The 12,651-nt window shown below is 40.5% G+C and overlaps 1 protein-coding gene across 3 annotated transcripts in view; it reads left to right on the top strand.

Annotated features, from left to right (window-relative positions):
- The window catches only part of BACH2 (BTB domain and CNC homolog 2), a 326,058-nt gene that overhangs the window by 249,535 nt on the left and 63,872 nt on the right, over positions 1–12,651 (top strand). For all 3 annotated transcript variants that reach the window (XM_033100232.1, XM_033100245.1, XM_033100236.1), the window contains one exon: positions 3,548–3,802. In XM_033100232.1, coding sequence (XP_032956123.1) covers positions 3,548–3,802 — 255 coding nt within the window. The remainder of the gene's footprint in view (positions 1–3,547; positions 3,803–12,651) is intronic.

Here is a 12,651-nt window from a genome sequence, read left to right as displayed (position 1 = left end):
TTTTTCATATGTCTATTTGCCATCTCTATGTACTTTTTAGAAAAATGTCTCTTCATGTCCTCTGCCCATTTTTTAATTGGGTTGTTTGTTTTTTTGGAGTTGAGTGAGTTTTTTATAAATTTGTGATATTAACCCCTTATCAGATATATTATTGGCAAATATCTTTTCCCATTCAGTAGGGTCCCTTTTTGTTTTATTGATGGTTTCCTTTGCTTTGAAAAAACTTTTTAGTTTGATGTAATCCCACATGTTTATTTTTTCTCTTACTTCCCTTGCGTGAGGGGATATATCAGTAAATGTCTTACTCTGGGTAATGTCTGTGAAGTTTCTTCCTATATTTTCTTCTAGGAATTTTATGGTTTCAGATCTTACATTTAAGTCTTTAAGTCATTTTGAATTTATTTTTGTATATGGTGTAAGGAGGTGGTCCAGCTTCATTTTTTTGCATGTGTCTGTCCAGGTTTCCCAGCACCATTTATTGAATAGACTGTCTTTACCCCACCATACATTCTTCCATTGTCATAGATTAAATGGCCATATAGGCATGGATTTATTTCTGGACTCTCTATTCTGTTCCATTGATCTATGTGTCTGTTTTTATGCCAGTATCATGCTGTTTTGATTACTGTAGGCTTGTAGTATAATTTGATGTCAGGTATTGTTATACCTCCCACTTTGTTCTTATTTCTCAAGATTGCTGAGGCAATTCGGGGTCTTTTATGGTCCCATATAAATTTTAGGATTATATGTTCTATTTCTGTGAAAAACGTGGTTGGTAGTTTGATAGGAATTGCGTTGAATATGTATATTGCCTTAGGCAGTATGGACATTTTAACTATATTAATTCTTCCTATCCATGAACATGGTATGTGTTTCCATTTGTATCTTCTTTCATTTCTTTCTTCAGTGTCTTATAATTTTCTGAGTACAGATCTTTTACTGCTTTGGTTAAATTTATTCCCAGGTATTTTATAGTCTTTGAAGCAATTGTAAATGGGATTGTTTTTCTAATTTCTCCTTCTGATGTTTTATTATTGGTATATACAAATGCAACTGATTTCTGAATATTAATTTTGTATCCTGCTACTTTACTAAATTCATCTATCAGCTCTAATAGTTTCTTGGTGGAATCTTTAGGGTTATCTATATATAGTATCATGTCATCTGCATATAATGACAATCTTACTTCCTCCTTACCGATTTGGATGCCTTTTATTTCTTTTTCTTGTCTGATTGCTGTGGCTAGAACTTCCAGCACTGTGTTGAATAGAAGTGGAGAAAGTGGGCAACCGTGCCTTGTTCCTGATCTTAAGGGGAATGGTTTTAGCTTTTCCCCATTGAGTATGATGTTAGCTGTGGGTTTGTCATATATGGCCTTTATTATGTTGAGATATGATCCCTCTATTCCCACTTTCTTAAGGGTTTTTATCATAAATGGCTGTTGGATTTTATCAAATGCTTTTTCTGCATCTATTGATATGATCATGTGATTTTTATTTTTCATTTTGTTAATGTGGTGTATCACATTAATTGATTTGCGGATGTTGAACCACCCTTGCATACCAGGGGTGAATCCCACTTGATCATGGTGTATGATCTTTTTAATGTATTTCTGAATTCTGTTCACTAATATTTTGTTGAGGATGTTTGCATCTATGTTCATTAGAGATATCGGCCTGTAGTTTTCTTTTTTTGTGGGGTCTTTGTCTGATTTTGGGATCAGGGTGATAGTGGCTTCGTAAAAAGTGTTTGGGAGCCTTCCCTCCTTCTGGATTTTTTGGAAGAGCTTGAGGAGAATAGGTGATAATTCTTTTTTGAACGTTTTGTAAAATTCACCTGTAAAGCCATCTGGTCCAGGGCTTTTGTTTGTTGGGAGATTGTTGATTACTGATTCAATTTCCCTGGTAGTAATCAGTCTATTCAGGTTTTCTGTTTCTTCTTGAGTTAGCCTTGGAAGGTTGTACGCCTCTAGAAAATTGTCCATTTCTTCCAGATTGTCAAAGTTGTTGGCATATAGTTGCTCATAGTAATTTCTCAAAATTTTTTGTATTTCTGCAGTGTCTGTTGTCACTTCTCTTTCATTTCTGATTTTATTAATTTGGGTCCTCTCTCTCTTTTTTTAATGAGTCTGGCTAAAGGTTTGTCGATTTTGTTTATCTTCTCTAAGAACCAACTTTTGGATTCATTGATCTTTTGTATTGCTTTTCTGGTTTCTATTTCATTTATTTCTGCTCTGATCTTTATTATCTGCTTCCTTGTTCTCCCTTTTTTGCTGTTCTTTTTCCAGATCCCTTAAGTGTGAAGATAAACTGTTGATTAGTGATTTTTCTTGTTTCTTTAGGTAAGCCTGCAATGCTATGAATTTCCCTCTTAGGACTGCTTTCGCGGCATCCCATAGATTTTGGGTCATCATGTTTTCATTTTCATTTGTCTCAAGATATCTTTTGATTTCTTCCTTGATCTCCTGGTTGACCCATTCATTATTTAGTAATGTTATTCAGCCTCCATGAATTGGTGTGGCTTCCAGTTTTTTTCCTGTAGTTCATTTCTAATTTCATAGCACTGTGGTCAGAGAAGACAATTGGTATGATTTCAATTTTCTTAAATTTATCAAGACTTGTTTTGTGGCCTAACATATGGTCTATCTTGGAAAATGTTCCATGTGCGCTTGAGAAGAACATGTATTCTGCAGCTTTGGGGTGAAATGCTCTGAAAATAATCGATTAAATCCAAGTGGTCCAATGTATAGACACTGTTTTTAAGAATATATCAGTGGACACTTTAAAGCAACTCTTTTATAAAAGAGTTTTGTAAAACTCTTTTTTTAATGCCTCCTATTGTGATATGTTGTGTTTCCTTAAAGGGGGTGTACATCAAGTCTTCTGCGATAAGGACAGCACAAGTCCACTTCTTTTCAAGAGGTTTTCATGAGCAGCAGTAGTATCGTGTCGGTTGTGCTTTGTCCTGAAGTGACAGAGGGCAATTGCAATAGCTGGCTGCATCGACTCTTTAGTACGCATATAGTTTATTTCACTTGTTAAATTATGTATTGTGGTTAGGTATTTACGCTGCTGGGTATCTTTGCCAGATTTCAACTTAGGAACTTACATGTATTTAAATCAAGAAAGCATTGCAAATACTTCAAAATGATTCATTTCCTCTTAACACAAAGCTCAATTAATACTTGAGTTGGGACGATGTATGTGTGCAAGTTCCTTTTCAGTCAGCCATCAAAATGAGAAAAGTTGTAAAGGATGTGTTTTTAAAGTATGTGTTTTCAGTGTTTTGGGTGTTCCATTAAAAGACCTGGCTTTGTTTCCGTGGGGTAAAAGGACACGGTAAATGGGAAGGATAAAAGTCAGCCATAAAACACAGCTTTGCAGATAATGTTTCCTGAGCTCACTGCACTGAGCATGATTATACTAATGAACAATTCTGGTCCTTCCTGCCTGGCTCATGGCAGTGAGATGCAAGAGCTGTGAAATTCTTTCTCACCTTCTCTCTCTGACTCCAATAGCTGTGGTAACCCGGCCTTTCTCTCTTGCAGGGTGTGAACGGCATGTCTGTGGATGAGAAGCCTGACTCCCCCATGTATGTGTATGAGTCCACAGTCCACTGCACCAACATCCTCCTGGGCCTCAATGACCAGCGGAAAAAGGATATTCTCTGTGACGTGACTCTGATCGTGGAGAGGAAGGAGTTCCGGGCCCACCGGGCTGTGCTGGCTGCATGCAGTGAATACTTCTGGCAGATGCTTGTCGGACAGACGAAAAATGACTTGGTGGTCAGCTTGCCTGAGGAGGTACAGTCGTTTGGTTTGTTTGTGTGGTTGTTTGCTGATGGGGGTTGATTGACTTATTGCCAGTTGGCCAAGTAGGAGCGAGCAGGGGGTCCCTGTGCTGCGTCCCCGCTTGGAGGCTGATGTCCAAGTGACGCACACATTAGGTTTGTGGCACAGCCAGTTTCTATTTGATATGCGTAGTCTCAGAGGCATGAATCTGAACAGAGCATCTTTCTTGAAGGGAACTGAATCCCACCTGTGGCTCACAACCACTCACAGTTTCTAGTTCACGTACTCTTCGGGTTTTGAGTCGTTCAGCCAAAGTTTGGTACAGTCCTCGATGTGGGATCTGAATCACAGGGACTGTTGCTATGATTTTTCTGTTTCAAATGATTGAAGGAGCACTTGATTTCCCTTGAGCGTTAAAGAATGAAAGTATTCACAGCACCTTCCTTGCTTGGGGGGAAAGGAAGAGCAAGCAGTAATTTTCACAGTAAAAATATGGTAAGAGTCTAAAAAGTGTAAAGTTGCTTTTCTAACCATTGTTGAAAATACCCTACTCAGGTTTCTTAATGACTTCAGGGAGTCCTGTCATTTCTGGCCTTTGGGGACACCAGTAGGTGGACCTGTTCTGTCCAGAGATGACATGCAATTGGGTGGTTTGAGATGCAAGAATTCAAATGATGGGCTTCACAATGACAAACTATTAAACTGGTCACCCTTTGAACCATGTATACAGTTCATCTTCTTCCATCATCCTGACAGCCCCTTCATTTTCATGGGACTGAAGGTAACATGGAGCGTCTTGGGCTCTGTGTCCAGGGCCAGATTCATTCCCTGTGCACCAGCACAGTGTGCAGCCCTCGTCACTGTGCCGCACTGTGCCAGCTGTGCACTGCACAACCCTTAGGGGTACAATTCATGTCCATAGTCTATGCACATAGAGCCCCAGAGCTGTGCAGTGACCACTGACAGCTCTTCACACAACCCTAGGAGAAACCAAAGGCCCCTCACCCTGATGTAAGGTGCCAATGAGTACAACTAGCATTAAATCCCAGGGTCACAAACCGAAATGCCTCCAGAGGCCTGGCAAATACTATAAATGAGTAAAGCGGGTATGTATAAGGTAGTAGGAGGTGGTGAGCAAGCACCTGCTCCACAGAAAGGCCTCCAAATTCAACATAAAACATAGACAAGCAAGACACAGGGGTCAGAGGGGGTCTCCAGACCCAGTCCCTTGTTAAGCAACATCTGCTGTGACTCCTAGAAAGTGGGAGAGTGGCCAGCTGATAAACTGAGGACTGCATAAGCACGTGGTGTTTTCATATTGGTGTGTTTTTTTTTAATGTACCCACACAAAAGGCTTCATTACTACTCCTCACACCACTCACAAGCAGGTATTTAGAACGATCCCAATACTAACAGGACAAATCAGTGGGAGATAATGTAACTGGGGCTGGGGTAGGAGGGAAGCTTATGTACCAAGTAATGTGGGAAGGCCAACAAATGACAACTGTGGTGTGACCGGCTCATCAGAGCTGGATTCTCTTCATCTGCCTTAATGGGTGAATGAATACCCATCATTAGGCAAAATGATAAATATAAAAGTCCTCAAGCCGGTCCTTGTCCCACAGTAGGCATTTGTGAAATGTAAGAGCCTTCTTCTTCTCTAGATGGGGAACAAGAATGCCTTTTGAATTTACTCCAGCTCTAGAATGCCCTGGAAATATTTTGAAAACTTTTAATTACCCAGCATGGTCTTGGGGAAGAGGGCGAGGCTTACAGTTAGTTTATGATCTGTATCTGTTTGAGAGCCCCCTCATTTATATTAATATGGTTTTTTCCTGATTTTTAAAAAATTAGATTGCATTAAAATATATTTACAGATGAAAAAAATCATATTTTATGTATTAGGTTGGTGCAAAAGTAATTAAAAGGTTAAAAATAATTGCAAAAACCACAATTACTTCTGCACCAACCTAATAATGAGTTTCTCTTCAGTGACTGTTGGCATCATCTTGAGACTCCCTGCACCGTGTGCCCGAAGCCCTGGTCTGCCCCCGAGTTAGGTCTGGGAGCCTGATCTAGTCACTTAACCTCTGTGAGTGAGCCCTGGTTCTTACCTATAAAAACCCCTAAAATTCTGAAAGTCCTTGAGTTATTTATTATAACACAAGGCAGTGGAACTTAAAGAAAACTGGGATATAAATGCAGATGATGTAACCTAAAAAGTTTCTTGTTGGATCAAATCCTTGATAATTATTTATTTTCTTGGTATTTTCTTGGTATTGGGAAAGAAATAAAATCACTATCGGGAAGAGATATCGGCACTCCCTCTTTAAAGTGAAAGGCACATTGTATAGTCATCACACAAAAAAATCTACTATTTGACCATTTTGATTGTGTTCCAGTTAAATGGGAATTTGCAGTGTGTTGATATTCTTTTCTCCTAGCCATGTAAAAGGATTGCTGTCTATATATCGTCTGCATTTGCAAACCATTAAAACATTCTGGTTGCTGAGGTCCCTGAAATCTTTAGACATAGCTAGATACTTTTTTTCTTCCCCTGAAACATGAATTCCGATCGTCAATAACCCAGCCCTAATTATCTTGCTGATGAGGCATGAGAGTCAGCCCCAGTGGCATTTTCCTTTGTGGGTCTGTAATTGTTTCTGAGGCCTCCTTCCAGGCCCCGTTCCTCTGCTCAGAGCACCCTCCTGTGGCCTCGCGCTGGGCATCCTTTTCCTCTCCTTGCTGTGTACACACTGAAATGTCCCTGCAGGCTCTATGGTCATGGTCCCGCTTAGCTCAGTGAATGACTTCATAAAAGTTGAGTTAAGTGGTGCGTAAGCAAAAATCCCAAACGCTACCTTGGAAAGTAGCTGCCTGGAACTAACTGGCATTCAGTTCCTCTGACGTAAGAAAAAGCATTTGATTAGCCCCTTGGAAATCTTTAAACTTCATCATAATTCCATCCCTGAATCCAAATCAGCTTCTGGCTTATCCCAGTCTTGTTCACACTTGGCCCACCTCTACGCTCCCTGGCCAGACAAGCATTGTGTTTCCCAGGGGCCAATATGGCCGAATTTGAGAGCTCCTCCTTGGATTATGAAACTTCTAGATACAGACTGCCGCCCCTCCCGCACCCCTACTCGGTCAAGTTTAGGCCAAACCCAGCTCTGGCCTCCAGTTCCTGCCTGGTTGTGCAATTCTACCCCCAAAAATTACCAGAAAATTAGAGCCACTCACAGTGGCCAGTTAAATAGCCTCTTAAATGGAAGGGGGAGAGAGAAAAATAGAGACCTCTAGAAGCCAAGGAGTAATTGAATTGTCTTGCTTTTTCCCGTCACCACCCAAAAATAGAATGACAGCTAGTCCCTAGAATTCATATGATTTGAGTGTTGGGTCCCCATTGGAAAATACACCCAGGAGTGTGTGTCAGCAAATAGTGGGAGATAAGGCATTGTACTTAGTACTTTCGTTAAATAATGAAACAGATCATTTAATTTATAATTAGTAAGTGTATCTTGTGCTGAGAGATGAAGAGAAAGTGGTTGATGTGCCAAGTAACGCAAGGCCATTGTCCCACTGCTCATTAGTATCAGAGTTGGCTCAACAAACACCTCCTGAGCTATAGTCATGGAAAACATTTCAGGCTGGATGTCAACCATGCTGGAAGCGCGTCAGCCATGAAGTGCATTCTTATGGTGTGTCAAGTACAGAGGGCAGGAATGGGATGTGCTTCCTTTCCCATTGTGGACGTGGAGTCCACAATGGGTTTGCACATCAACCCCATTCTTACGGGGCTGCTTGCTCTCTCCCTGAGTGCTAGGGGAAGAGCAGCTGTTAAGAGGTCATTGCCAAGTTCTAGTATCAAAAAGTCAAAAAGATAAGAAGTAAAACACGTGCTGGCGAGAATGTGGAGAAAAGGGAACCTTTGTGCACTATTGGTGGGAATGTGAATCGGTACAACCATTGTGGAAAATAGTAGGGAGATTTGTCAAAAACATTAAAAATAGAACTACCATGTGATCTAGCAACCCCACTTCTGGTTACATAGGTGAAAGAAATAAAATCACTATCGGGAAGGGATATCGGCACTCCCGTGTTCATTGCAGCATTATTCCCAATAGCCAAAATATGGAAACAACCTAAGTGTCTATTGACAGATAATTGAATAAAGAAAATGTGAGATATATATATAAAATGGAATGTGGAAATCCTGCTGTTTGCAGCAGCAATGTGGGTAAACCTGAAGGTATTATGCTAAGTGAAATAAGCCAGGCATAAAAAGACAAATACTGCATAACCTCACTTATATGTGGCATCTAAAAAAAAGGTCAAACTCATCTAACAGAGTACAATGGTTGTTACTAGAGGTTTGCGGGTGGTGGTGGTGTAGGGCAAAAGGGGGAGATATTAATCAGAGGATACAAACTTTCAGTTGTAAGATAAATAAGTTCTGGAAACCAATGTACAGCATGGTGACTGCAGTTAATGATCTAGTATATATTTGAAATTCGCTAAGAAAGTAGATCTGAATTGTTTTCACCACAGAAAATAATAATAATTATGGGAGGTGATAGAGGTGTTAATTAGTTTGCTTGTGGTCATCATTTCACAGTTTATACATATATCAAAACATCATTGTATATCTTAAATATACACAATTTTTGTCAAACATAAACAAACAAATAAATATTTAAAACTAGAGGGGAAAAGAGGTTATTTTCAAGGTTCCACCACCTTTCTTTGGGCTTGTTTCCCGTGTCTTTTCACCCTCTAGAGAAGGGAAAGTGTTCAGCAGAAAATGGCTATAGGGTAGGGGTGAGCGTGGCGCCTTCTGGTGGACTTTGTGCTGCTTTCTTCAGTATAAATATATTCCAGATTTATTCATTCTCTCTCTCTCTCCCTCCCTCTCTCTCTCTCTCTCTCTCTCTCCATCCCTCCCTCCCTCCCTCCCTCTCAATATTTTAGAGCAGATTTTTCTTTTCAGTAATAAAAAGGAAAATTGACCCCTAAGGATTCTGAAGAAAAGGCATTTATTGTTAAGTCTTAACCACAGGGTGCAATAAAGAATATTCCTGCAGTAGTACTGCCAAGCATAGAAGCCAACAAGGAAATTATGGAATCTTCTTGTCTGAAAGTTTTTAGAAGATATGAAAACTGTTAATGTCTCTGGGAGGGCGTAGGTCCAGTATTTTAAAAAGCAATAAGACAATGATGATTATCTTTGAACAGCCTTTTCAGTACGTATTACTACTTAATGCTACAGCGCAGGAGGCCAGTAGCATTCTGAGCTTGCATGTAACTGCGGGAGGTGAGATTTGGTGGGAAACAGTGGGTGACGTCTTTGGGAAGTGCATGGCCAGGATAAGAACAAAACACTCCCCCGCCCAGAGCACAGAGCCCAGCCCTTTGGCCTCAGCCATTCACCACCTAGAGAAAACTCGAAAGAAGAGTAACAAGCAAATTGTGAGATCTAAGGAGCATCAGCCATGAGGGACTGGGAAGACCACAATCTGGACCTTGGTGCTAACTGCATGTAAGGTCTTGAGCAAGCCAGTCAACTTCTTTAGGCTTCTGTTTCCTCACTCATTTATTCATCCATCCAACAAGTATTTATCAAGATCCTGCTATGTACCAGGAGGCATTGTCCTATCTGCTGGGTGAACCTAGTGAACAAAACAGAGCTTCCTTTCCAATGGAGGAAGAGAGACAGAAAACCAATAAATATAATATGTACTCTGTTACATGCCCTTGAAGAAAACAGAACAGAGAAGGAATGTCAAAGTACAGGTATTACCACTTTAAATAGGATGGTCAAGAAAGGCTGCTTTGGGGAATGACTTTTGAGTAGAGACCTGAAGGAGGTGAGGGAGCCAGCCATGCTGGCATCTAGGGCAGGGGTGATCTAGGCAGAAGGAATAGCAAGAAAAAGACACTGAGGCTGGAGTGAGCAAAGGGTAGAGTGGGAGGAGGCACCTGAGAGGTAACGAGCCAGGCTGTGTATCTTTTGGAATTACGACCTTTTCTTGGAATGACCTGGGAGGCCATTGGAGGGTTTCACAGGAGAAGATCATTTTGACTGATGTGTGAAAATAGATTGAAAGAGGGCAAGGGCAGAAGCAGAGAAAAGCCTTAAGATATGAACAACCCAGGTGACGTGATGGCCTAGGCCAGGGCCATAATAGTAGAGTGGTGATCAGTGTCAGATTCTGGTGATATTTTCAAAGTAGAACTTATGGGATTTTCTTATAGATTGGATATAGGATGGAAGAGAAAGAGAGGGGTTAAGGATAACTCTTAAGGTTTGGGGCACGAAGAATGGAGTTGCCATTAACTGATATTGGTGAAGACTGGGAGAAATAGGTTTGAGGAAGTAGGGGTGCAATTAGGAGTTCTATTTTGTACATGTGAAGTTTGAGATGTACACAGGAAGATGCATGGCTGGGATTCACGGGAGAAATCTAGCCCGGAAATAGACGTTTTAATACCAGAGTACCGGGGATATTGAAAGACAGAATACAAGACAAGATACAACCACCAAGGGAATAAGTGTAGATTAAGATAAGTTCCAGGATTGAGTCTTGGGCCTTTCCAGAATTCAGGGATCAGAGAGATAAAGAGGAGCCAGCAGGTGAGACCAAGAAGGAACAACTATTGAGGAAGAAGGAAAAACAGAAACTACAGTGTGCTGGAAGCAAGGAGGAAAAATAATCAACCATGTCAAAAGTTGACTGATACCATAGTCAACTAAGATGAAGGCTGAATGCCATTTGGATGCCATTTGTGATTTCATTGAGCACTTCTGGGGAAGCACTAGAGCAAAGACCAATTTGTGTTCAAGAAAGAATGAGAAAAGAGGGATTTGAAAAAGCTAATGGAGGCTCCATTTTTAAAGCCTGTTGAGTTCAAGGGAGCAGAGAAGTGATCCAGTAACTGGAGGAAAAAATGGTGCCAAAAGAGGTTACTTTGTTTTGGGTTTTTTTGTCTTGTTTTAAATAGGAAGAATTTCCAGTATGTTTTCACTCTGTAGTAAAGATTATCAGTAATCATCCACATCTAATTTTCTCTCTTTTCTGGACACACAGGAAGACCAAATTTGCAGTCAGGCATGTTATGTGACTAGATCTAGCCAACTGAATGTGAGTAGAAGTCTTGTGTCACTTCTGGTTTGAAGCAGTTGAAAGTAGGTATGAGTTCTTCATGTTTGAGTTCTTCATGTTTTCTCCCCCGTCCATTCAACTGGTGTCAGAGAACTCCAAGGTGACAGAATGGCAGCCCAGATCCTTGAGTCACTTCTGGAGGAGGGCTATCTGACTCAAATCAGACTCTGACATGAATGAGAAATAAACTTGTATGTTAAACCATAGGTTTGGTGTTTATATGTTACCACAGCAAAGACTAGCCTGCTGACTAATACTTGGGCTGATGGGAAAGCTCCAAAAGAGAGAGCAAACTTACTGATACGGGAGACAGAAAGCCAATTGTGAAACGAATGCCCTTGAGAGAGGACAGGATCCACTCACCAAGTGGGCAGACTCAACTTCGCACGGCACATCCTAATCTGAAAAGGATGGAGTTGGGCTGGATGATCTTGGAAGTCCTACCCTATGCTGCAGGTTTATGAACCTGTGCTTTACCTTGAACTTCTCTAGGTCCCTGCCAGAGGGAGAGAAGACATCCTGCTAGTCAGAAGGAGAGGAGAGATGTTTGGATTGAGAGGTGGGGAAAGACTAGGGAGATAACAGGCAAACTGGTCAGGAAAGGAGAGAACCTTACAACTTCAGAAGAGGAGTGAGCTCACTGCCCTTATCTTTGTGACTATCCCCTGACTTTTCAGAAATGATCTTACAAGAGTTCACAGGAACTGACGGTTAAAGCACTATAGAACCACTGGGCTATTTGATAACCTAGAACATAGAAAGATTGTCTGTGTTCTAGACATAGACAGATCATTGCTCTAACCACTTTAGAATGCTTTAGGATTTTGGGGGGAAAAATTATTTTACATTTAACGATCTCAATTTCAATATGAGTATGCAGGGAGTGACAATACCAGCTTGACTTGCAGGGCTGCTGTTCAGATTAATGAAATGCGATACGTTCAACTTCTTGGAAGGATGGTGCTATATAAACAGTAGGTGTTATTATTCCCATAAAAGGAAAGCACAGTCTTGTCTGATGAAATGGTTCTTACCTCAGAATCCTCATTAAAAGCTGTGGTGCAATTTTCCAAGTTGCATTAGTGAGGCTTGGCAGCAGATGAAAACATACAAGCAAATAAATAATAAGTCAAAATATTCCAGGTAACTACTTACTGGCAAGTCAGAAGTTTTCAAGTCCTAGAATCATGCTGATAATTTAGAAATGCCCAAAGGCAGAACTTATTTATAGTAACGCAAAGGTGACTTCCAGCCCTGAAATCTGGGCTTCAGACTCACATGGGGGTGCAGTAAAGCAGAGCCATGAAGGGGGGAGCTAATACTATTGTGATTTCATCCCTGAAGACTGCTCAATGATGCTGATACAGAGGGAGGGAAATCTGGCGTGAAAATAGGCACAGCAATAGCTAATTTTAAAACTGAAATGCATAAGCTATTTCCAAACCTCTAACATTTTTTAAATCCTGAGGCCAGTAAATTCTATTTAAAGAAACTTATGTAGAAATGTGTTCCTATTTTGGCATAGTAAAAGGAGTTGAATAGAAAAAAGTAAGGCATATCTAAAAATTATTTTAAGTGACCTGATTTCAAAGCCATTTTTAAGGATTCTTTTCGCTATACCCTATTTATCCCCTATATAATATAAAAGGACCACAATAATCAACATTGTTAAATGGATTCGTAAAGAAGCCTTGGCCAGTA

Source organism: Rhinolophus ferrumequinum, chromosome 3 (assembly GCF_004115265.2).
Source record: "Rhinolophus ferrumequinum isolate MPI-CBG mRhiFer1 chromosome 3, mRhiFer1_v1.p, whole genome shotgun sequence".
NCBI lineage: Eukaryota > Metazoa > Chordata > Mammalia > Chiroptera > Rhinolophidae > Rhinolophus > Rhinolophus ferrumequinum.
The sequence above is the reverse complement of the archived record's forward strand: the minus strand, read 5'-3'. Positions and strand labels throughout refer to the sequence as shown.